The sequence below is a fragment of the Candidozyma duobushaemuli genome, assembly GCF_002926085.2.
Source record: "Candidozyma duobushaemuli strain B09383 chromosome Unknown B_B09383, whole genome shotgun sequence".
Classification (NCBI taxonomy): Eukaryota; Fungi; Ascomycota; class Pichiomycetes; order Serinales; family Metschnikowiaceae; genus Candidozyma; species Candidozyma duobushaemuli.
This window is the reverse complement of record NW_020289895.1, coordinates 606267-626388: the sequence shown is the minus strand read 5'-3', so window position 1 is coordinate 626388 and position 20122 is coordinate 606267. Positions and strand designations below refer to the sequence as shown.

The following is a 20122-nucleotide window of genomic DNA, read 5'->3' as shown; positions in this document are numbered from 1 at the left end:
TTGCGGTGGTCTGGGCAAATTACGGTACGGTTACCAGAGGACCCAGGGGTTGCGACTTTCTGGAGTTCGTGGTTCATGAATTTAACTTTACTCTGTTTCGCAGCCAAGGAGCGAGGATCTTGAGAAGGCCATTGTAGTGTTGTAAACTTTAAAAGACTTTTTTTCGTCACACCGAAATGCCTGAGAATCCAAACCTTTTTTTGATTTCCCTTCTGCCCATTGGCCATAGATCACTGAGCACCAGCTTGCTAGGTGCTGAATAAGCCGGTGTTAGAACCACCTCCTGAATTCAACTATTCAAGCAAATTGCCACCCAAACCAGGCCGCAAGTTCATGACTCCATAACTCCTTTCGGTGTTCCTTTTTTTTTTTTTTTTTTTTTTTTTTTTTTCTTGTTTGCCCTTTTTCACCACTGCTCTTTCCCTCACCAAGTGCGCTTTTTTCCTCCTCACAAAATCAGTGTCAGCAACTCTCCCCAGCAACCTCCTCTATTCCACTCCACTACCAGAAAAGCCCTGGCCACCATGGATTACCCCAAAGACGGGCCCGGCTCTAATCCCGAGAAACACGAAAAATTGCCCAACATCGACACCTCCACCTACCATGTTCATGAAACTCAACCCAATAGACCCCAACCCAGAAACCACTGGGCCTCCCAAACATCGCTGCCTCTGTCGTCTCTGGTCTCCTCGCCTGGCGAACTCCATATGCTGACCAGAGAGTCTCATTTCCCGTTCCATTCCCAGCTTGAATCATCGCTAAATGCTCACAATGCTCTGCAAGAAACAACGCCATCTCATGCTGCTTCACAGAGGCTGCATCAGGGAGGCTACGGCACGATGCTGCCTACACATCTGCTGTTTTCGCCACAAAACGGCTCGAATTGCCATTCCCCTTACACAGCGTCTCACCAGGGTCTTCCGTCTCCTGAAGCTCAGACGCCAGTTCCACAGCCGCCGCTTTTACGATTGGGCAGCACGAATCCCGGTGGTGTTTTTGACCCAAGGTCTCGAAACCACCTGGTTTCCTTTTCGGATCAGTATGGTTCCGACAGATCAAGAAGATTCACCATCTCGTCGCAGCCTCTGACCTCCAACTTGACACTGCAGCAAAAGCTTCCTACAGTGAACAGCATCAACTCCGGAAACCCGCCTTCAAGAAAAGCTTCTTTGAGAGGCGACGGTCTCCCAGCGGCCCTCAGCAGAAACAGCTCTGCCCTCAGCACTCATCAACTTCAACAGCATCAGAACTATGCTGACCAGCAGCAGCAACAGCTCGTGAATCAGTTCCAAAAGCTCCATACGAATCGTGAAGTCCATGACGCAGACAACGCTCAGAACTTCTCCAACCCCCACCCGGCTCTAGCAACTCACCCACTGAATTTACTGCATCAGTCTCTCGGATCGTCCCGCAACGACTCTCCTGTTTCGGCTAACCTGGATGGCAGAGGCACGCCGTCGCCCCCTCCATCTAGACCTTCTTACTTTGGCTCTCGCTCAAGCATGAGGTCAGGTAGTCGTTCGCCAGGCCCACAAGCTCATCACTCGGAATCAGGTGCTGTGCCAATCAGAATTAGCGGTGCGCTTCAAAGAAAGAATTCAGCCACCAAGCGGTCTAACAAGACGGTGGTGGCTTCTCCTGTTGGTCCACCTGTTCCATTCCAAGAGTATTTGACCAAGGAAGATGACAGAAAGTTTCATATTCTTCTTGGTTGCACTGGAAGTGTTGCTACTATTAAAGTGCCTTTGATCATTGACAAACTCTTCCAGATATTTGGCACGCAAAAACTTTCCATCCAGCTTGTGGTCACGAAAGCAGCAGGTCACTTCCTCAAGGGTTTGAAGATCCACAACGAGGTGAAGATTTGGAGAGACGATGACGAGTGGGCCAATTTCACTGAGTGGAATAACTCAAATACCACTACAACTGCATCCACCTATGAAGCACCATCTAAAAAGTCAAAGAATCACTACGACAAGATGATTTTGCATAACGAGCTCCGTAAATGGGCCGACATCATGTTGATTGCACCGTTGAGTGCCAACACGCTAGCGAAGATCGCCAACGGTATCTCCGACAATTTGTTGACGTCGATCATCAGATCTTGGGGCCCTACCGGTGCCATCTCTGGCTCAAGTGCAACCAAAAAACCCATTTTGGTTGCTCCTGCTATGAACACTTTCATGTATACCCATCCCATGACAGCTAAGCAGCTCAAGATGATCACTACCACAGATGATGGCTTTGGAATGGAGATTTTGAAGCCAGTTGAAAAGGTTTTGGTGTGTGGTGACATCGGCATGGGTGGTATGCGTGAGTGGATTGATATCGTCGAGAGACTCCGAGTTAGAATCAAGCAAGTTCTTGCCGAACGAAATTCGGAAGGTCTTGATGTGACTTTGGAGGAGCAGGACGAGGATGAAGATGACGATGGAGATGACGACGACAATAATAATAACAATGATGACGATGACGACGACGATGACGACGAAGACGATGATGATGACGATGATGATGATGATGATGACGACGACGACGATGACGACGACGACGATGGTGATCTGAACGATCAAGATGACACTAATGAGCTCGACGAGCAAGACGAAGATAACGAAACAGTCAAGGCAAAGGATCTCAGACGTGGATCCGTCGAGAGAGAGAAAGAAAAGAGGACTAAGTCCGACAAGAATGATGATGACCTTATGTTCGAGTTATCTGAGGATACGCCGTCGGACGTTGCCAACGAGATCCACCAAAGAATCAGTCCCGTCAACGAAGGAGCACAATCTATCATCTGATCATCTACAAAGAAAAGACAAGTAATGAGCGTTGGTGTATATTATGCAAATGCAGATGGTGATCATGAGGCATACTCTGGTCTGAACTCAAGATCGAACTCATCAACCACAGGTTTGACGTAAGCGATATGGGACTCGTCCCAGCGATGAACGAGCTCTTCGACATCTTTTTCCTCTTTGATGTACGGTTGCAATTCAAGGTGGTGTCGGAGCTGCTGGTAAGAGGCTATGTTGTATAAGAGACAGTCGACCAAATCGTCGGCCTTCCCTGGCAGCGTCTCGAACGAAAATGAGTCCAAAAACGCTGAGACCTTCTTTCGGTAGCTGAAGCTGGCAAAGTCGTCTGGAAGCCTCGATGATAGTTCGGAAAGATCGATTGGCGAACTTTTCGCATCTGAAAGCCAGCCGAATAAGAGACCAGCTCGTAGCTTCTTGGAGAATGTTGCAGTCATCCTCTTGTCTTTATTCACGAAACGATTGATCCAAAAATTCACCATCTTTGTGGAGTTTGTGGCCACAATGGGCACATCCTTGAAGGCTGGATGGGTATGCTGTCTGGCTGCAAACGCAGCGTATATCATGTGTTCCAAAGTATAGTTCAACAAGACATTGGGCAAAGTTGCCAGATTCGTATTTGAACGCGTTCTCTGACTCTCCATAAGTATCAACGAAGGAACCCATTCGCCCAATAAGATCTGATCCACCACCAGAACAGCCAACTGGGCCATGTACGACTTCAGAAGCAGTGTAGACGAATTGGCTTCCGGTAGACCAAACCGATTATGCAAATTTACGTGATTCCAGTCGAACAAACCGATCAGCTTCGCCGGAACCCCCGCGTACAGAAGCTTAGCATATGAGAAGTTCTTGATGCCTATGTCTATAGACAAGATGTTGAGTGGTTGAGTGTTTACAGAAAAGCACAGCTCTTCGATGGCCTTCACACGGGCCGTTTTATTGCCGATTGCCGGATATCCACAATGTAGAGCGAGGCCATGGAGTGTGGCTAGCTTTTGACGCTGGAGCATATTGTTTTGAGTTTCGCGTTTGGTAAATAGACTATGGGGGTGTGGAGTGATGGGGGTTTGGGATGGGACAAAGATTTGGGGTATTCACGGGATTTATACAGATTTGGGATATTCACGGGATTTATACAGATTTGGTGAATTTGGAATTTAGGTAAATCGAGAATTTTGGGTGGGTGATAGGGGTGTTAGGAATCGGTGTGGGCTAGCCTTAGGCGGAGGCCATTGATAGATGGCTATTATACTATAAGTCCCGGGATTTTTAGATTCATTAGCATTGAACTCGATAAATTGTAGCCTGAATGGCAGCTGAATTGCAGCCGAAAGGCAGCCGGAATGCATGGTTCAATGAGATGTTCGGCTCATGTCGATGATGATGATGATGAAGTACTACCACTCTCAAGCAACCAGCAACATGACACTAACTACAATCTCGAGACCACCACTATTTTCTCATCTGCTTTTCCTCAAACCCGCCCCTTGAGCTTGCAGAAAGCGGCACCGTTTTGTGTTTAATCACAACTTCAGAACGTTGAGCAATCGCTGCCAGAGAATCCCCCATAAGCGACCTGCTGCAACTGTAATTTCGTATTTGGCCAAATACCGTCGTGTGAGTTAACGGAACAACTTTTGGTCAAGCCACTTCTGGTCAAGCCACTTCTGGTCCCTATGCTCAAGTGAGCCATCAGATCAAGGCGTCCGTGAACTACCAGTTTACTGCCTTGGCAAAGGATACCCAGAGTCAATTGTGCAAAACGCCCACAACTACATCTCAAAATAATCTCTTCTGATCGAAGACCAACCCAAGAACTTAAAACGGCTGGTTGGTGGCTTAACGACCTCCATCTACAAACATGGCTTTGATCTGACCACTTCGGGAACCCCACCGTAAAACGTCCCAATCCGGATCAAATATGCTTGCTATGGCCTCGAAATCTGAATCGCCAATTCCAGTTTATCCGGAGGCGATGTCGGCACTTTCGGAAAATCTCTTGCTCTGGAGGCCCGGACGTTGCTGGCTTGGCTGCAAGATCCCGTAGAGCCAAGAGCAGGATAATGAGCGGACGGTTGCGACGAATCAGAGAAGCGACTTTGATAAGAAAAAAAAAAAACGAAAAAAATACCAAGAAACAAGGCCGCGTGGGGCTCCCGCAGCTTCGATGCCTTAATTACAGTGGAGGTGGAGGAACCGCTCAGTTTTTTTTCCGGAGCCCCACCTTACCTGAAGAGGTAAAAATCACCGTGGTGCCCAAAAACTGAGAAAAAAATGGCTGCAACTCAGACACGGTGCGTGAACGCGGTGGTGCTATCCTTGGATTTGGCGTATAACCGCCCAGCGTGGCCGCCCAGATAAGCAAACCAAAAAAAAAGTGGGAACATGGCAAACCAAGAAGGAATAGTTATTTCCAAAGTTTTTTGTATACCGTTTTCTTTTTTCTGCTCCGCCTGCTCCGCCTGGTCCGTAAAGCTGACCTTTTGGTGCAGCAACCTTCATCCTGCTCGGCGGCAGATACCACGGTAGGCTCTTATTGGCGCTGGGTGTCGAGTTAAGCCCTCAGGGGCACGGCGGGGCTGTTCCGTGGGGCTGACCAATGAGGCCCATAGGGTGAAATAAAAACAGGCGAAAGCGTAATTTCGGGCTCAGCGTAACTTCGGGCTCAGCGTAATTTCAACTCAGTGCTGATAACGCAGTGGTGCTGGAAATGCCACAAAACGTCCGGAGGCCACAGGGGTGCCATATTGTGCCGGGCGTGACTGAAGTTACTCTGTAGAAGCAGCAGTGGTGGGCTGCTGGAATAGCGCTATCTGCTTAGATAGTAGCGACGGGCTTGGAGCTGAGGCCCGGCGGTTACCAGATACGGCGGGTGTGGGAAGGAGAGATTAGAAGAGGGAGGTTAGAGAAATTTCGAGGAGATTTAGAAAAAGAAGGGAATTCACAAGGGGAGGGTAAATAAAACCAGCTTTCTTCAATCTCATCGAAAACCAGCTTCCTCAATCTCATCGAAAACCAGCTTCCTCAATCTCAGGTGGGTTGAACTTTTGTGGAAGGTGCAATGCCGGCGCATGACACATTCAGCGAAAAGTTCCCCTAATGTGTTCCCCTAATACGCCCCCCAAGGTGTCCCCTGGAATCCTCGAAAGTGCATCTTCCATGCCCTCCACTGCTGGTCTATTTTCGGGTTCGGTGTGAAAATGCGTCATTGGCTTCGCAGAGCCACGGTTGTCTGACTCAGAGATGTGCGCATGGTGGAGGTTCATTTCGCAGCCAAACAGGCGGAGGTGCATTTCGTGAAGTGGTGCCTTTTCTTATGTGACGGTGCTGGCGACGACGAAATAGGGAAATGTCGAAAGAAAGAATGAAGTTTCATCTTGACGAGGCGGCAGATGGGCCGTTTAACTTACTTTCAGGCTTTGCCGCTTCTTGTTTTTTTTTTTTGTTTTTTCACTTTTTTTTTTCGGGTTGGCTTGGTGGGTTGCTTTGTGGCGTTGCTAGTCTGCCGCCGATACGCTAACCGCTTTGGAATTTTTTTTCTCCTTTGGGCGACCGTGACGGCCACGCTATGGCACCCTGCAGCAAGGTATGCTAATTTTTTTTTTTTTTTTCCATCGCACTCTTTTCTTCTTTCTTTTTTCTTTTTTTTTTCGTGGCCCCAGGGCGTAGCACTTTGCGTCTGCGCCTCCTGCAACATCTGCAGCCCTGCACATAGACCGTGGCCGCCTCTGTCAACATCCTGCTGGTTCCTCCCGCCTCAATACCACATGGACTGCAGACAGCGCCTGCCCTGTTCATTATAAATACCCGAGCCCATCCCCCGGTTTCTTCTTTTTCCTCTTCATCACAACTACAATGCAATTCTCCACTGTTGTCATCGCTTTGACCGCCGCTACCGCCGTCTCCGCTGCTAACTCTTCTAACAGTTCCAACAGCACCAACTCTTCCAAGAACGGTTCTAACGGTTCCAACGGCTCTCCAGACTCTGGTGCTGCCCAGGCTTTCGGTGCTGGTGTCTTCGGTGCCGCCGCCGCCGCTGGTGTCGCCATGTTGTTGTAAGTGGGTTAAGTTAATTTAATAATAGAGCTTTTAATGGATAATCGGCAATAGTTTGTTAGTGTAGAAACTCCAGTCTGTGTTTACTGGAAGGCTCGGAACCTAAGCTGTGGCTCGAAAATCTCTTCACCGAGTCCTGCAGCGTGCTCGAGACGCCTTCATTTCGAAATTTGCTCCTTGTGCAACGTGGGCTCCTATGCAGGCGCCTTACTATTTTAACAATGCTCGACTGTGTGCACGTCCCCTGTCATGAGATTTTCCGGCAGCCTCCTATTTTTGCAACCGGAATTCCAACCTGACGCTTCTTGACCCCACCCACGTGAGCCCTCTGTCACCTGACGCTTAGCACTGCCTCTGTAAATCTACAGTCCAACTACAAAATGTTAATTATAGATGCAAAGTCGGGCTCAGCCCCAGGAGGCTGGTCGCCGTGCCCCTGTACATTTTTTACTTGCAAATCCAGTTTGTATAGTAGCTGCTCGATCGAATTCTCTAGGCTTTTATGGTAGCTTTGACACTTCTGCCTTTAAGCTTTTTTCCCAGCCATGCCGCAAAAAAGTCACTTTTCGGCGCAGCCGGTTATGTGCCCTGCATCTGTCAATCGCCCGACCCACCCGGTTTCTTTTCTTCATTTCTGATTAATGCGTATCGAATTTTTAAAAACGTATGATAAATTCTTCCACTACATGTGCTCTACAGCTTTGGTCCTAGGCTGAATTCAAATTGGTCTCTTTTTGCCGCAGCGCAGTGGGGTGGAGTTGTTTTCGGAGAAGTCAAAAGCAGCAGGGTGGAGTCAGATACAGACGGGTAGCTAAAGGGTGCAAAACTCCTCGGGTCTGTGCATGTGGAGATGAGCAAGCTTTCGTAATGAAAGTGTGGTCCACTCGATATCCTTCATTGTAGACGTTCTCTGATATCATTGCCGTGTTGCTGAAAATAGCAACCTTTCAAGCCTCCCATCTAAAGAGTGAGTATCTGAGGTATGGAAACAATTGGAGGCTTCGATCTGATCGCCCAGATCCCAGTAGAGCCTGCAAGTTGGGCTGGTGATCGTCGGGGCAAAAGTTTTGAGTAAGTGGTCCTCGTGGGTCACACTTGCTGGGTTGTAATTGGTGTAGATCCTGGGTGGTAGTTGCGATTTCCCATAATGCTGGTAGGTTGCCCCAGTAGTTTTGGTGAATTTGGCAATTAATTTTGGTGGTTCATTTTGGGTCCATTTGGTCCGCTTTGGTTCGTTTTCATTGGTTGGGATGGTGAAGTGGTGAATGTGATTCTACTTACCATTCTGCACCATAGGTGACGAAAGAATCACCGGACCTAAGCAGGATGCTTGCTCTGGTCTCGGTGAAAATATCGGATTCTCGGAGCTCTAATCAAAGCCCTCCGTTTGATACATTTGAAGCCTACACTCTATGGCTGCAAAGTTTTATTGTCTACTGATTCTATTCGATATTAATGGGGTTCTAATCAAAAATGGGGTTCTAATCAATGATGTGGCTCTAATCGTCTAGATATTGATGGAGAACGCAAGGGCCACAAGAACGGCATAGCCCACAGGCTTGAGCCATTCGAAGCTGCCACCATTGGCTGCGAAAAGAGAGACAGCTCCACTGACGGTTCTGTTGCCGTTATCCTCGGTTCCGTTCGTGGTACCTTCGGTGGTGAAGTTGACGTAAGGTTGACGGTCGTCCAAAGATCCGTCCCAACAGTATTGCTGGAAACACTCTTTGCACTGGTCCAGCTGCTCAATGCCCTGTCTCTCTTGCTCTCTTCTAATGATGGCACAACCCACACAAGCTCTCCACTCATCGTCAAGAGAGGAGTTCAAACGGGAGGCCACTTCAAAACCGTTCTTGATCATGCCAACTTTTTCAGCCTGCTCATAAGAAAGCTTGAATGTGCTTCTGTTGGAATAGTATGTGAAAGGTCTGTTAGCGGTGTACACAATCAAAGGCGACTTGTAGATGTCGTCCTCTTCCATGTCATCGTCAAGCAACGAAGTCAAGTTTTTAGCATCACAGCCAAAAAATGCTGGACGGGCTGTGAGGTTAAGGTTAATGAAGGAATTCGAGTCAGGAACGTATGGGAAGATAGAGCCGTTACCTTGTTTCTCAAACTGTCTCTCATACGTCTTGATCAACGAAAGACCAGCAGGCCACGAGGCGTCAGTGTCTGCAGAATTGTCATAAGCGAAAATGACATCCACGTCACGGACAGGCTGAATGAGTGGGTACAATGGCACGTTCTGGCCATCCTCTCCACCGTCCACCAAGTACAAAGTGTCATTCTTGACAATGCTTCTGTAGGTGGCATTGCTGACGTCGTAGAAGGGGTTTGGTTGATAGACAGCAATGTCATCCTCCTCGTGGGAGACCTTTTTGAGAAGCGAGCTGACAAGCGACTTGATCGCGCTGGATAAAGAAGTCGTGTTGATCTGAAGAACGAATTGGTTGAACAAGGAGGAGGAAGTGCCCATGATGAAACCGGCATTGTCATATCCACCCACACAAGTACCGTTGTTCTCACCTTCCTTGGCTTTGGTTCCAAGGTACTTTGTCTGGTAGAAGGACTGCAATGAAGGATCCCAGGAACCGATTTCATAAGGACTCACTTCGAAAACGGTGGAGTTGGCGGAGATCACCTCGGTGCCTGGAGTTCTACCGTTGGCAACAACAATAGGGAAAGGCATTTCGTGGTTGGAGAAGGCGTTCATATCCTGGATATCAGACCACAACAAAGAGGCGCCGTAGCCAGAGTCCTCGGTGAAAAACTGGTGGGACAAGGCTCTGGCCCATGTATCCGTCAAGGACGTTTCATAGCCAGCATCCTGCTTATCACCCACGGTGTCGCCCAAGTCCTTATAATAGTTGTAAATCTTGATGGGGTTCCAACCGCCCATGTTGACGATGGAGTGCTTCAAGTTCCAGAGCTCGTTTTCATCAATGATGTCCTGGACCGAGGTGAAGTTGTTCACCACAATGGTACCCACCAACCAGTTACCTCCCGACAAACCCGTGAGGTAGGTGGACGCCTGGAGCAAACCGCCCAAACCCTTTTCGTTGGCACCTCTGGTTCTGTTGTCCAAAGCCGCCATTTCACCAGCACCAGCCAACATGGCTCTGTAACCACCACCGGAAAAGGCCACACCGATCTTGATGGATCTGCCGTCGGTGGTGTTGGACAAGAACTCGTCCGCGTCAAAGTCGGTCATGTTCAGCTCACTGAGGAAGTACCGGAGGTTGTTGTCGGTGATTTTGTTGCGTTCTTCGATCCAATCGGCCTCCCATTCACTGATGTTCTGGGATCCTCTCACAAGACTGCCAGAAGGACAGTCGATTTCGCCTGGGGCATACAGGTCAGTCGGGGACTTTGCAAACGCCGGAACGGCACACGCCAAAGCTAACACCAGCCACTTCATGAAAAAGAAGAGATGTTATTGGAGATGTTGTGGAAGAAAGATTGCGGCTGTTGAAGCTTATGTACGATGACAAGCATCAGAGCGCAACAGAGGAAAATATCTGCGAGGAAGGCCCCACCCGATGTGTCAAGACGCAGGCTTATTCCGCCGGGACCCGATCGGAACACTATTTAAATGACCATGATCCGCTGCTTTTTTGGTGGAATTATTGGCATTTCGTGGGCTTCGTTTTGAGCCGATGGCCCCGAAGTACGCGCCGTGCAGTGAAGTAGGCTGAGTCCGGGGAACGATGAGGCAGTTACAATGGCTGGGAACAATGGGCGTCTGTAAGTGAGGTGAAAGTGCCATTGACGGCGAAAGTACTGAAAAGGTGGAAAAGAAAAAAAATAAAAAATTGGATTTCCAGCTTTATCGACTTTTTTCAACTGAGACACTGGAGGTGCAGCGCTTGTCTGAAAGTGGGTGAGCGAGGACCGCAACTGAAGGATCGGGGCGTGGTAGTGGGCTTTAGCGGCTTTTACGGCTTTGATGATTCGGCGGCTTGGTGTTTCGGCGGCATTGTGTTCCGGCGGCTTGGTGTTTCGGCGGCTCGGTGTTTCGGCTTTGATGTTTCGAAAATGGCCGTTTGAAGAATTCGCCGTTTTTCCGGTTCAGCTGCTGTAGTGGTATTATCCCGACTTCGCCAAATCCGCTTCTAGATTTCATTGCATCAGGACTACTGCTGATGCCGATCTACAAATGCTCAGGCTTCTAATTGCTGATGCACCTTTGGTAATGCAGCAACCAAGGTCCAACGGAATATCCAACTTCTCTACATCAACCATCTTCAAATTGTCCCTCCTTATCTTCCATCCATATATCGCCTGATCTGTGGCCGCTTTTATTTTCTTTTATCGATCATTCATCAAGTGGACGCCGGGGAGAATACTTCCAAACACACCTCGTCTAAGCCCCATCTGCACGGTGCATGCGTTGACACATAACGTTTGTCAAGATAAAGCCTACTCTTTTTCCTCCTCCTCCTTCTTGTCTTCCTGCTTGTCTGTCTTTTGCTTCTTGCCAGGACGTGCCTTGGGACCCCAGTTGGCCGGGCTCTCCTGGTACCGCAACATCTTGATTTTCCGGAGCCTGTGGATCTTATCGCTCACCTCGTTGTTGGTGTCAAAATCGACCTCTCTCTTGTCATCTTCAAGCTTCTGGAGCGCTCTGTACCCTGCCAGCGTCTCGCTGAGACTCGAGCTGCCGTTGGGGTTGGCTTCAAGCTGCTTGATGGTCTCCTCCTTCTGTTTCCTCTTTTCCTCGTTTTTGGCATTGTCCAAGCTGGCCTTGAGCTCCTCGAGTCTCTTTTCGTTGCCCTTACGTAGCCACCTGGCCGCAATTAAAAGAATGTCTTCCCACGGAGCGGTGGTCTTGATGGCATTGGCTTTGGCATGCGTGAGCGACACATCGTGGCCCAAATTGCCCACAGCACGAGTGAATTCTGTAATTGGGATCGTGGATGCTCTAAATAAGCTGGGTAGACGGCCTAGACTGAAATAGAACGGCGTCTCGAGCTCCTGCTTGGCTAACATGAGCATACCCTTGATACGCTCAGTGGTGCCGTACACCTGCTTGTCTGCACTGGAATTGATTTCTAGCACCTTATCGATAAACTCGTGATTGTGGAGGTTGCCTCCCCACATAGGCCCAGCAACGTGGAAAGGACTGTTGCAGCATGGACAATTAGGACCCACAGAAGCTGCCTTTGGGGTTTGAAACTTACCTCCTGTGTTGCGGCCCATTCTCTGCTCAACACGGTAGCCACAGCCAATGCAATGGTGGATCATCATCATGGTCGAGGCCAATTGCTTGACCTTGGCTGGACTGGTCTTGACTCTCACGAACACTCTGAAGTAGTAGTCGATGCTCAAACTGAGCACAGGCTCAATGGCTTTTTTGTGCTTAGCGGCCACGCTGGCAATGGTGGAAAGCATAAGTCGAAGACCAGCCTCGTGGTTGGTGTCCAGACCAAAGCTGGTGTTGCCGAAGTTACTACCTCCGTATAAAGCATAGCACTTCTCTGGGTACCCGTTACCAGCGAGAACACCAGCATCCGTGCATGTGACCATGAGCAAACCGTCGTCCAATACGGCTCTCACGGCGTTTTCCAAGAATGGCGCTGCTGTTCCGTATGGATCCAAGTCCACAGCATGGAATCTGTCTTTTTCAGGGATCGAGCCCATGTACGCTATAGCGTCGCCTTCGTGGCCCTGGACCAACTTCAGAAGGTCATTGTACTCGGCCGAACGGTTGATGGATTCAACAGCAGCTGGAAGCAAGTCGTTGGCGATGATTTTGGATACTTGGGGCACTTCATGACCGTACCGTAATGCTCTGAGCCCTGAGGCTGAGAGAGCTTCGAGAATACGAACAAACTTCTTGTCTTCGACAGCCTTGGTTTCTCCGTTCTCGTCAATCTTTCTCTTCTTCAGCCTGGTCTCATTATGCTGGTCCAACCAAGCTCTCACTGCCATAACAGAGAGATCTCTGTTGAATTGCTGGATGTGGTTGTAGAAAACCGTCTCCTGCTTCGGCACAAGAACCAGGGCTTTGCCCTCCTTGATCACGTTGTAGTCCTCGACGTTGATGGCCATTTTGCGGAGGAATCTGGGGATCAAACGAAGCATACCAATTTTTCGCATCGCGATGATCATCACCATACTGAGTGAAACCAGACCAACCAAAATGGGAAATGAATTGGTACTATATTTTGTAAGTTTTGGGTTTGATTGGCACAATGTGCCGCCTACGTGGAGGCGGGCCCTCCACGGCTCGTCATAGTCGTGTATGTCATAATACATAGTAAGTACAAGGCCCCATGGCCCAACCGGCATAAACAACATAGCAAAAGCATTCTGAAAGCAAAGAGAGGGTTTTGAACTTTGTAGAGTCTTTGCTCTCGTGAATGCTGGCGTTCTTTGTGATTAGTGTTGCAGCCACACCGGCAACATGCGGCAAACCTCTCCGTGGTCGAATTGTGGATACGCAAAAATCAGTGTACCCATAAACTCGACATTGTAATTGTTTGCCCATGCTGCTCTTCCTTCATTCTTTTTATGGTACACCGCCTTGGAGGAGATCCACCTTGAACGGGTGTCTCCTGGTCGCTGTCTCCTGCACCTTCCTCAGTGGTCAAAACCGAACCACTACCTCAACAACCACTCATGTCCTATCCCACGCTAATAGACACCCTGGATCTTGCCGATCTCGCTCAAACAGAGCCCCATGAAGATGACACGGACATCGATTACTATTCCGAGCTGGATTCGGAATACTACCTCACGGCGCAAGAGCAGTGGGAAGAGTCTATCAAGCAGATCGAGGGACTCGTCAATTTTGTCATAGTGCCGCTTGTGGGAAAGCTTCTAGGGCGGCGCACAGCACATGTGCTCTGGAGGAGGTTTGCCAATTGGTACTTTCCATAATTAGATGTTGGTGATGAGAGTCTGGAAAGCACCAGCAACATTAGTGTCCACGAGCTCGGTCACCAAGGTCTGCACGAAAGGACTCACGATGCCAGCGTCAACACGGTGTAAAATCGCCTTGGTGAGACGCACATAGTCGTCTGTGGACAGCACAAACTCTGAGTTGGGCGTACCACTCAGGTTAAGCGATGTATACGATAATAGAGAAGAAGTGTCGCCATCACGCGTGCCGCCTTTCTCAGGCGCCTCGGGCAACTCTCGTAGCAGCAGTTCGAGGATGTCGTAGATCTGGAGGAGGAGGAGAAGCACGACTTTGTAGGTGAACAACGCGTCAAGACGGATGTTAATTTCGAGCTTCTCGATAAGCAACTGACGCGAGCTGAGCTTTATAGGTGAAGCATTGACGCCGTTCAGACTGTTTTGGGAGCCATTAGCCGAGGTTTGGTCACTATCCACGGGCGTTAGTTTGGTCTTTTGGGCAGAATATGGGGAAGTGCCAATGTCGAAGTTTTTGAGAATGTGGAACAAATTCTGGGCGAAGCGGATATGGTATACCTGTACTTTATTCCCCTTCAAGCCGTCGTAGTCGTCGCTGAACGGGTCCACTGTTTGGGTAGGAGCCTTTTTAGCCATTTGTGCGTCACGAGCCTCCTTAGCCTCCAGAGCTTTCTGTTCGTTTTCAAGCATCTTGAGAAGGTTTCCAAAAGAGATTCCCAATTTCAAAAGCTTATTCACCTGAATTGGGAAACGCAGGTCCCATGCTGCTTCAGAGAAGTCTAACGCTGCCATGTCTTCTGTGGAAATATTGTACACATCGAGGAAACTGGGTCTTTGTTCGTTCTTGCCAAATGGCACGGCCTCAAGCACGTGCCGTACAAGGTCTCGCTGGGAGACAATGTCGTCGTTTACGGTCATAGTGGTGACGTAGTAGTGGTAGGTAGTAGTAGTAGTAACCGCGCAGAAGTGTTGACAATCCATATATGTACGGATGCGAAGACCAACTAGTTGATGTTTCTCTTGGGCACGCTAATAATCGTTTTTGGGACGCTTGTGGCGGTGCTTCTTTTTGGAGACCAGCCTCGGTTCAGAGGAACCTGGCTACATCGTCTATATAAGGCGGTGAACCGGGCCAATGGGAACGCTGCTCATTGGGTGGTCGGCTTCACCACTGGGAATCCTATAGTCGGGCTGGTTTTGCGGTGGCTGATTCCGCTATTTTATGTGGGGATTATTTGTTTCTGTGTGAATTTGTTCTTCGCCAATGTGTATGGACAACTCCCGGTTCTGATCAAGAACTCCATCCTGTACAACTTCTGGATCGCTGTGTCTATTGCAGCTTTGGGAGCGTCAACGGCATTGGTGACGTTTGTGGATCCTGGTAGAGTCACTGCATCAAACGTTCACCAGGCCACGACAATATTCCGGCCAAACGGTCTCATCTTCTTCGATAAACAGTGCTTCACTTGCAACTTGCCCAAACCGGCTAGATCGAAACACTGCTCCACGTGCCACAAGTGTGTTCTTTTATACGATCACCACTGCCTCTGGGTGAACAATTGCATTGGCCTCCGGAACTACCGCTGGTTCTGTGCCTACCTCATTCTGAACGTCAACTTGATGGCTTACGGAGGTGCTCTCTGTTTCTGGATGCTTCAGGCTCAGAAGCAACAGTATCTGCAGCTCGGCTGGTGGAAGCTTATCACGAGTACCACCGACCAAAATCGCATAGCGGGCATTTTGGCCATTCTTACAGCCATTTTCGTGCCCATCACTTCAGTATTCACCGTGTTGCACATTCGTTACTTGTACTTGGGCGTCACCACCAGCGAGGCCGACAAGTGGGGCGAAATCGAGCACCTTGTGCGTCTTGGCGTCTTGTTTTATATTGTAGAGCTCGAGCAATTTGCCGAACAGGCCACCATGATTGACCGGAAGGGCGACTATACCAAAGCTTATCTTGCTCTAGACGACGAGAGCATTTTGTTGACTGCTGAAGAGGAGCCCAAATACACCCTACGGAAGATCTCACTGGTGGAGCACGATTTGGTGAATGTCTATGACCGGGGGTTCTGGAACAACGTCCAGGACCGGCTCTTCAGGATACCGTGGACGACCTAGGTGGGTGAATTCCACCACTGCATAATTAATAGCATACGGAGCCCAGGTTAACCGGGCTTACCCTCAAGAAGCTGTTTTAGGCTGGGAGGCACTTTGAACTTTTTGGCCGTCCTCCGAATACTCCTTGGATCTCGCTTCTCCTCAATTGCCTCCTCCCGGCTGCTGTACCTCTCCACAAACCTCTCTTTCATGCTCTTTTTCGCATCTTGCTTGGCTATACTGTCCTTGAGTACCTTCACGAAGAGGGCTTCTCGAATCTTGGAAAGGCCAGGATCTTCGTGTGAATCCGAAGCCACTAGCCCTAGGTACCGCCTGAACTCGTCATTCACCAGCTTATCCGCAAACAAAAGGTGTAGCTCCAAATCCTCGTATTTGTCTAGCATCTCACGGCACCTGCTTTTCACATTGGGAATTGAGTACACCAGCCTTTCATTGGCCAATTCTGCGGATTCAACCAATGCTGGACGATCTTCGGCATCGTCAATGGGCTCCACCTTCTTCCTTTCCTTCTTCTCCCTCCCCTTGTTCTGAACCCTCTCTAGTCTCTCATGAAGCTGAACCCTCTCAGTATCGTCATAAGGATCCTCCTGCTTCTTCGGCCTCTTGGTCTTCTGCTTCTGCCGGATCACAAGCCGATCGTAGATATCAGCATCGTCCTGAATATCTCCAATGTCTAGGCGGCGTTTCCCCATCCATCGAAGTGTTGATGTTACTACACATTTTTCGCATTCAATTTGCACCCATTTTACACCGAGCCTGAGAAAACACAAGGCTCAGTGATTAGTACTTACGAAGATGTCCCGACTCCGGCACAGTAGGCCAACGACCATGTCTTGGACTGACCGTCGTCCAAATGCTTCTTGTTGAAGTCAGACGAGCTGAAAAACTTCCAGGCCGTATCTGGATCAAACAAGGCAGCATTCAACATCAAAATGCCTTTCCAGCCGTCGTCCAAGTTACCCACAAGGTTCTTGAGCTTCTGCTCCCACTCCTGCTTGACAAACCCGGGCTTTCTGATGAACGACGAAACAGGACTGATGGGGATCATGTGGATACCCTGAATGTACTCCTCGTTGGTGCCAAAGTAGGTGGTGTGGTGGGCCTTGTTCTCGAAAAGGATACCAGTGACCTTGTTGCCAATAAACTTCAGAGGCTGCACCTTGTTGTCGTCTGCCATCAAAAAGTAGCTGTTCATGGATCTGCTCATGATCGCCAACATGAGGTCTGCTCTTCTCTCGATGTTCTCATCCTTCACCACTTTACCCCAGAGCTTGAGCGCATAGGCGTGGTTGTAGTCTTCAGACGAGCTCTCTTCGTCCTTGCCGTCTGCAGAAGCATAAAGACCCTTGGCCCAGCTGTGACCATTGTAAAAGTCAAAAGCACGGAACACAGGGAAGTGCTTATCGTCAGAAGAAGGATTGGCAATGTCCCTCACCAACGACGTCACCCAGGGCTTCACCTCGTCAATCCACCTGCCCCACGCTCCTGGTCAACAAACGCAGTAATGGCGGCAGCTTGAATGTGGTAGCCCCAATGGAAATGGTGATCGTTGTAATGGCCATTGCCAAAGTCCTCGTTTTCCGTCGCCAGCGACACAATACCCTTGAAAGCGGTATCGTAGAAAAGAGGATACTTCTGCTTGTTGGACTTGAAGCGGTCCAAGGCGTCCTTCATCTTCTGCAACAACTTGTCGGTGAGCCCATCATCCTTTAACACATTGTGACACACCGAAAGCACAATGGCGTACTTGGCGAGGATCTTGCCGCTAAAATACATAGAATCGCCGTCCAGCTCGGTACTGACGTCCTTGTCGGCTTCCTCCTGTGCTGCAGCCTTGATAGCCTTGAGAGCATTATCAGAGAAATTGGCCTTCTTACCTTCAATAGTGGTGGCTGGATCCCACGCCACATCCTTCATGGTCAATTTCTCCTCCATGGTGATTTTGTTCAGAAGAACGCCAACGGCCTCGCCCTTGGTGGTGGTGGGCAATTTGAGCGATGTGGCCTTGTTCTTTGTGTCTGAGTCAAAAGCTGCAACATGGTGAGGCAAGGCAAAGAAAAGAGCAGAGTTGCTGTTCAGCTTGCCCTCGGTGTCGAGCTTCAAAGAGTAAGAACACTTGTAGCCGTCAGCGGAAGCCTCGATACTGGCGTTTTTGGCGTAACAGCCTGCTGCTGAGTCGTAGTGCTTAGAATCAACATCCGAAGCAAAGCAGAGCTGGAACACACCGTCAACGGACTTTTCGGCAATAATGTCGTTCTTGCCCTTCAAAGCCAACTTTACAGAGTCCTCGTTGGAGAGGGTGACGTACAAGAACCACTGGGTGCCATCCTCGAGTTCAATCTTGTACTTCTGGGTACCCAGACGAGGACTCTTGTCACCATCGATGGACTTGAAGCCGACACTCGAGCTAATTTTTGGAATACAGTTGCTGTAGACGCCAGTAACAAATCCCATGCCCTGGACCAAAGGACAGTCGAGGTGACAGTCCTTCTCTGACTTGGACGAAAACCGAGCAGTGGCTGCAAATTTGGACAAGTCTCTCAACGAGAACTCAGGCTCCTCCTTAAAGTCAGAAGAGGAAAGCACGAGCTTTTGTTCGCCAACAGGATGGGTAAAGTACTCGGCAGGATCGCCTTCGCCAAACACCCTGTCGGAGGTTCTGGCAAGGTACAATCCAAGACCAAAGCGCTTATCCTTCTTGTTGTTCCAGACGCTGTAGGGGTGGGTCCAGACGGCACAGTCCTGATTCTCCACAAGCAAGTTGGAGTAGAACGAGTTTGTCTGGAGTGGCAGGTCCTTGGAAACGCCGTTGGGTACACCGGTCTCTCCGTCCTTGCGTTCAAAGAGATCGATGGGCTCGTCGGTAGCGATGGCAGAAGCAAAGATGTTGGACATGGCTAGAAGTGGTAAGTAGAGGTGTGGGTTACGGGGCCAGAAGTGCTATGGGCCAGAAAGAAAAAGTGGTATGTAGGGGAAAAGAATGTGGGAAGTGCTGGGGTTTATATACTTTTCGCAACCAGCCCCTGGCCGGGTACCCCAGGGTGATGGCACATTTAAGAATTTGAGGTGGGAGGTGTGGGATTTGGGTTATTTGGTTTTCAGTTTTTCGATAATTTTACTACTAGGGGTTCGAAAGTTGATTTTCGTGGTTTTGGTTGGGAGGTTGTCTGGAAGCTGTATTGGTGCTGTTTGCAGCCACATCTCAGTAACGATCCAGGTTGATCTCGAGATCCAGGACAGGAGTAGCGAAACTGGTTTCAATTTTGTTTTCAATGCAGCTGTTTCAATTGCCGACTGGAGTTTTGAAGCAATAAATTGTGCTTTTTGTTTTAGTTCCATAGTGATGTCTCAGAAGTGCTCTCGGCATCCCAAGTCAGAGATAAAAGGACACACAGATAAGCAGAACAGGATTTTATTTCTAAAGACTATCAATTGTTACTATCACTTCTCTTCTCATTATGAGGTCAAGTCTCCTTTGTCACAGTTCAGAGCTGTACATTGTGATACCCAGGTATTTTGCAACCAATACTAGAAAGCCTACAGCCCCTCACATCAGGTTCCTTTGACACCCTTACAGGACCACTTTTGCATCCCTGAATGTCCCATTGCTACGTTTTCTGTAATTCATTGCTTCATTGCCGCTCTCCTCAAATACTTGAAACCTCCACCTCCACAACCAACCATCCATTCAACAGCAACCTACCAAGCTCTCCATGCACGGAGCGTCTTGGCATCTGGGGCTGTCAGGGGCCAAAAGCACAATATCCTGCGCCGCCTGGTTATCAACGGTGCAAGGCTACAAACCGAGACTGCCAAGAACGCCGAGGTACGAGCCGAAAGTTTGCAAGATGGAGAAGCGTTGGATTGAGAGGAAAAGTCTGGAATTTTAAGGAGTGTAATTGTGACCTTGGGGAGATGGGCGCTCTCATTGGTATCCATGGGGAAATGAGGATATGGATCATTGTTTGAGCAAACAAAGAAAACTCCGAGTAAAATCCACTTTAGCCTCCTATTGAGTCAAGAGCCAAAAGAATCCATCCTGCTATGGACTAGTCCACAAGGCGTATCTGCTAATCTGATTGGTGCATCCGCTTATCTGCTTCATGCAGCCTTACTACAATAGGGCAGTCACCATCCCTATCAGCTCATAAGAACTTGCGTGTTTTCCCCATAACTATAAAATACTCAGTCGAGCCCTTAGCCATTATTTTGCCAAGCCGACGGAAATACACGGAACCTCATCGCCTTCG

General features: G+C 49.1%; 7 protein-coding genes across 7 annotated transcripts; 2 read left to right on the top strand and 5 right to left on the bottom strand. All coding sequences in view use genetic code 12, as the record gives it.

Annotated features, from left to right (window-relative positions):
- Positions 1-524: 524 nt before the first annotated feature.
- On the top strand, positions 525-2798 carry CXQ87_001756 (phosphopantothenoylcysteine decarboxylase complex subunit; the record flags this gene model as incomplete). Its single annotated transcript, XM_025480285.1, has 1 exon — positions 525-2798. One exon carries the CDS (start codon positions 525-527, stop codon positions 2796-2798), a length of 2274 nt encoding a protein of 757 aa, XP_025334585.1.
- Positions 2799-2860: 62 nt separating this feature from the next.
- Positions 2861-3826, bottom strand: CCE1 (cruciform cutting endonuclease; the record flags this gene model as incomplete). Its single annotated transcript, XM_025480284.1, has 1 exon — positions 2861-3826. One exon carries the CDS (start codon positions 3824-3826, stop codon positions 2861-2863), a length of 966 nt encoding a protein of 321 aa, XP_025334584.1.
- Positions 3827-8379: 4553 nt separating this feature from the next.
- On the bottom strand, positions 8380-10290 carry PLB3 (lysophospholipase; the record flags this gene model as incomplete). Its single annotated transcript, XM_025480283.1, has 1 exon — positions 8380-10290. The coding sequence occupies one exon, from the start codon at positions 10288-10290 to the stop codon at positions 8380-8382; it is 1911 nt and encodes a 636-aa protein (XP_025334583.1).
- A 1001-nt stretch (positions 10291-11291) lies between these two features.
- On the bottom strand, positions 11292-12923 carry TRM1 (tRNA (guanine26-N2)-dimethyltransferase; the record flags this gene model as incomplete). The annotated part of the gene is made up of 1 exon (XM_025480282.1): positions 11292-12923. The coding sequence occupies one exon, from the start codon at positions 12921-12923 to the stop codon at positions 11292-11294; it is 1632 nt and encodes a 543-aa protein (XP_025334582.1).
- An 831-nt stretch (positions 12924-13754) lies between these two features.
- CXQ87_001752 (uncharacterized protein) lies at positions 13755-14669 on the bottom strand (the record flags this gene model as incomplete). Its single annotated transcript, XM_025480281.1, has 1 exon — positions 13755-14669. The coding sequence occupies one exon, from the start codon at positions 14667-14669 to the stop codon at positions 13755-13757; it is 915 nt and encodes a 304-aa protein (XP_025334581.1).
- A 93-nt stretch (positions 14670-14762) lies between these two features.
- On the top strand, positions 14763-15872 carry CXQ87_001751 (palmitoyltransferase; the record flags this gene model as incomplete). The annotated part of the gene is made up of 1 exon (XM_025480280.1): positions 14763-15872. One exon carries the CDS (start codon positions 14763-14765, stop codon positions 15870-15872), a length of 1110 nt encoding a protein of 369 aa, XP_025334580.1.
- Positions 15873-15919: 47 nt separating this feature from the next.
- Positions 15920-18767, bottom strand: CXQ87_001750 (glucan endo-1,3-beta-D-glucosidase; the record flags this gene model as incomplete). The annotated part of the gene is made up of 3 exons (XM_025480279.1): positions 15920-16528; positions 16678-17344; positions 17371-18767. The coding sequence occupies 3 exons, from the start codon at positions 18765-18767 to the stop codon at positions 15920-15922; spliced, it is 2673 nt and encodes an 890-aa protein (XP_025334579.1).
- Between the last annotated feature and the right edge of the window lie 1355 nt (positions 18768-20122).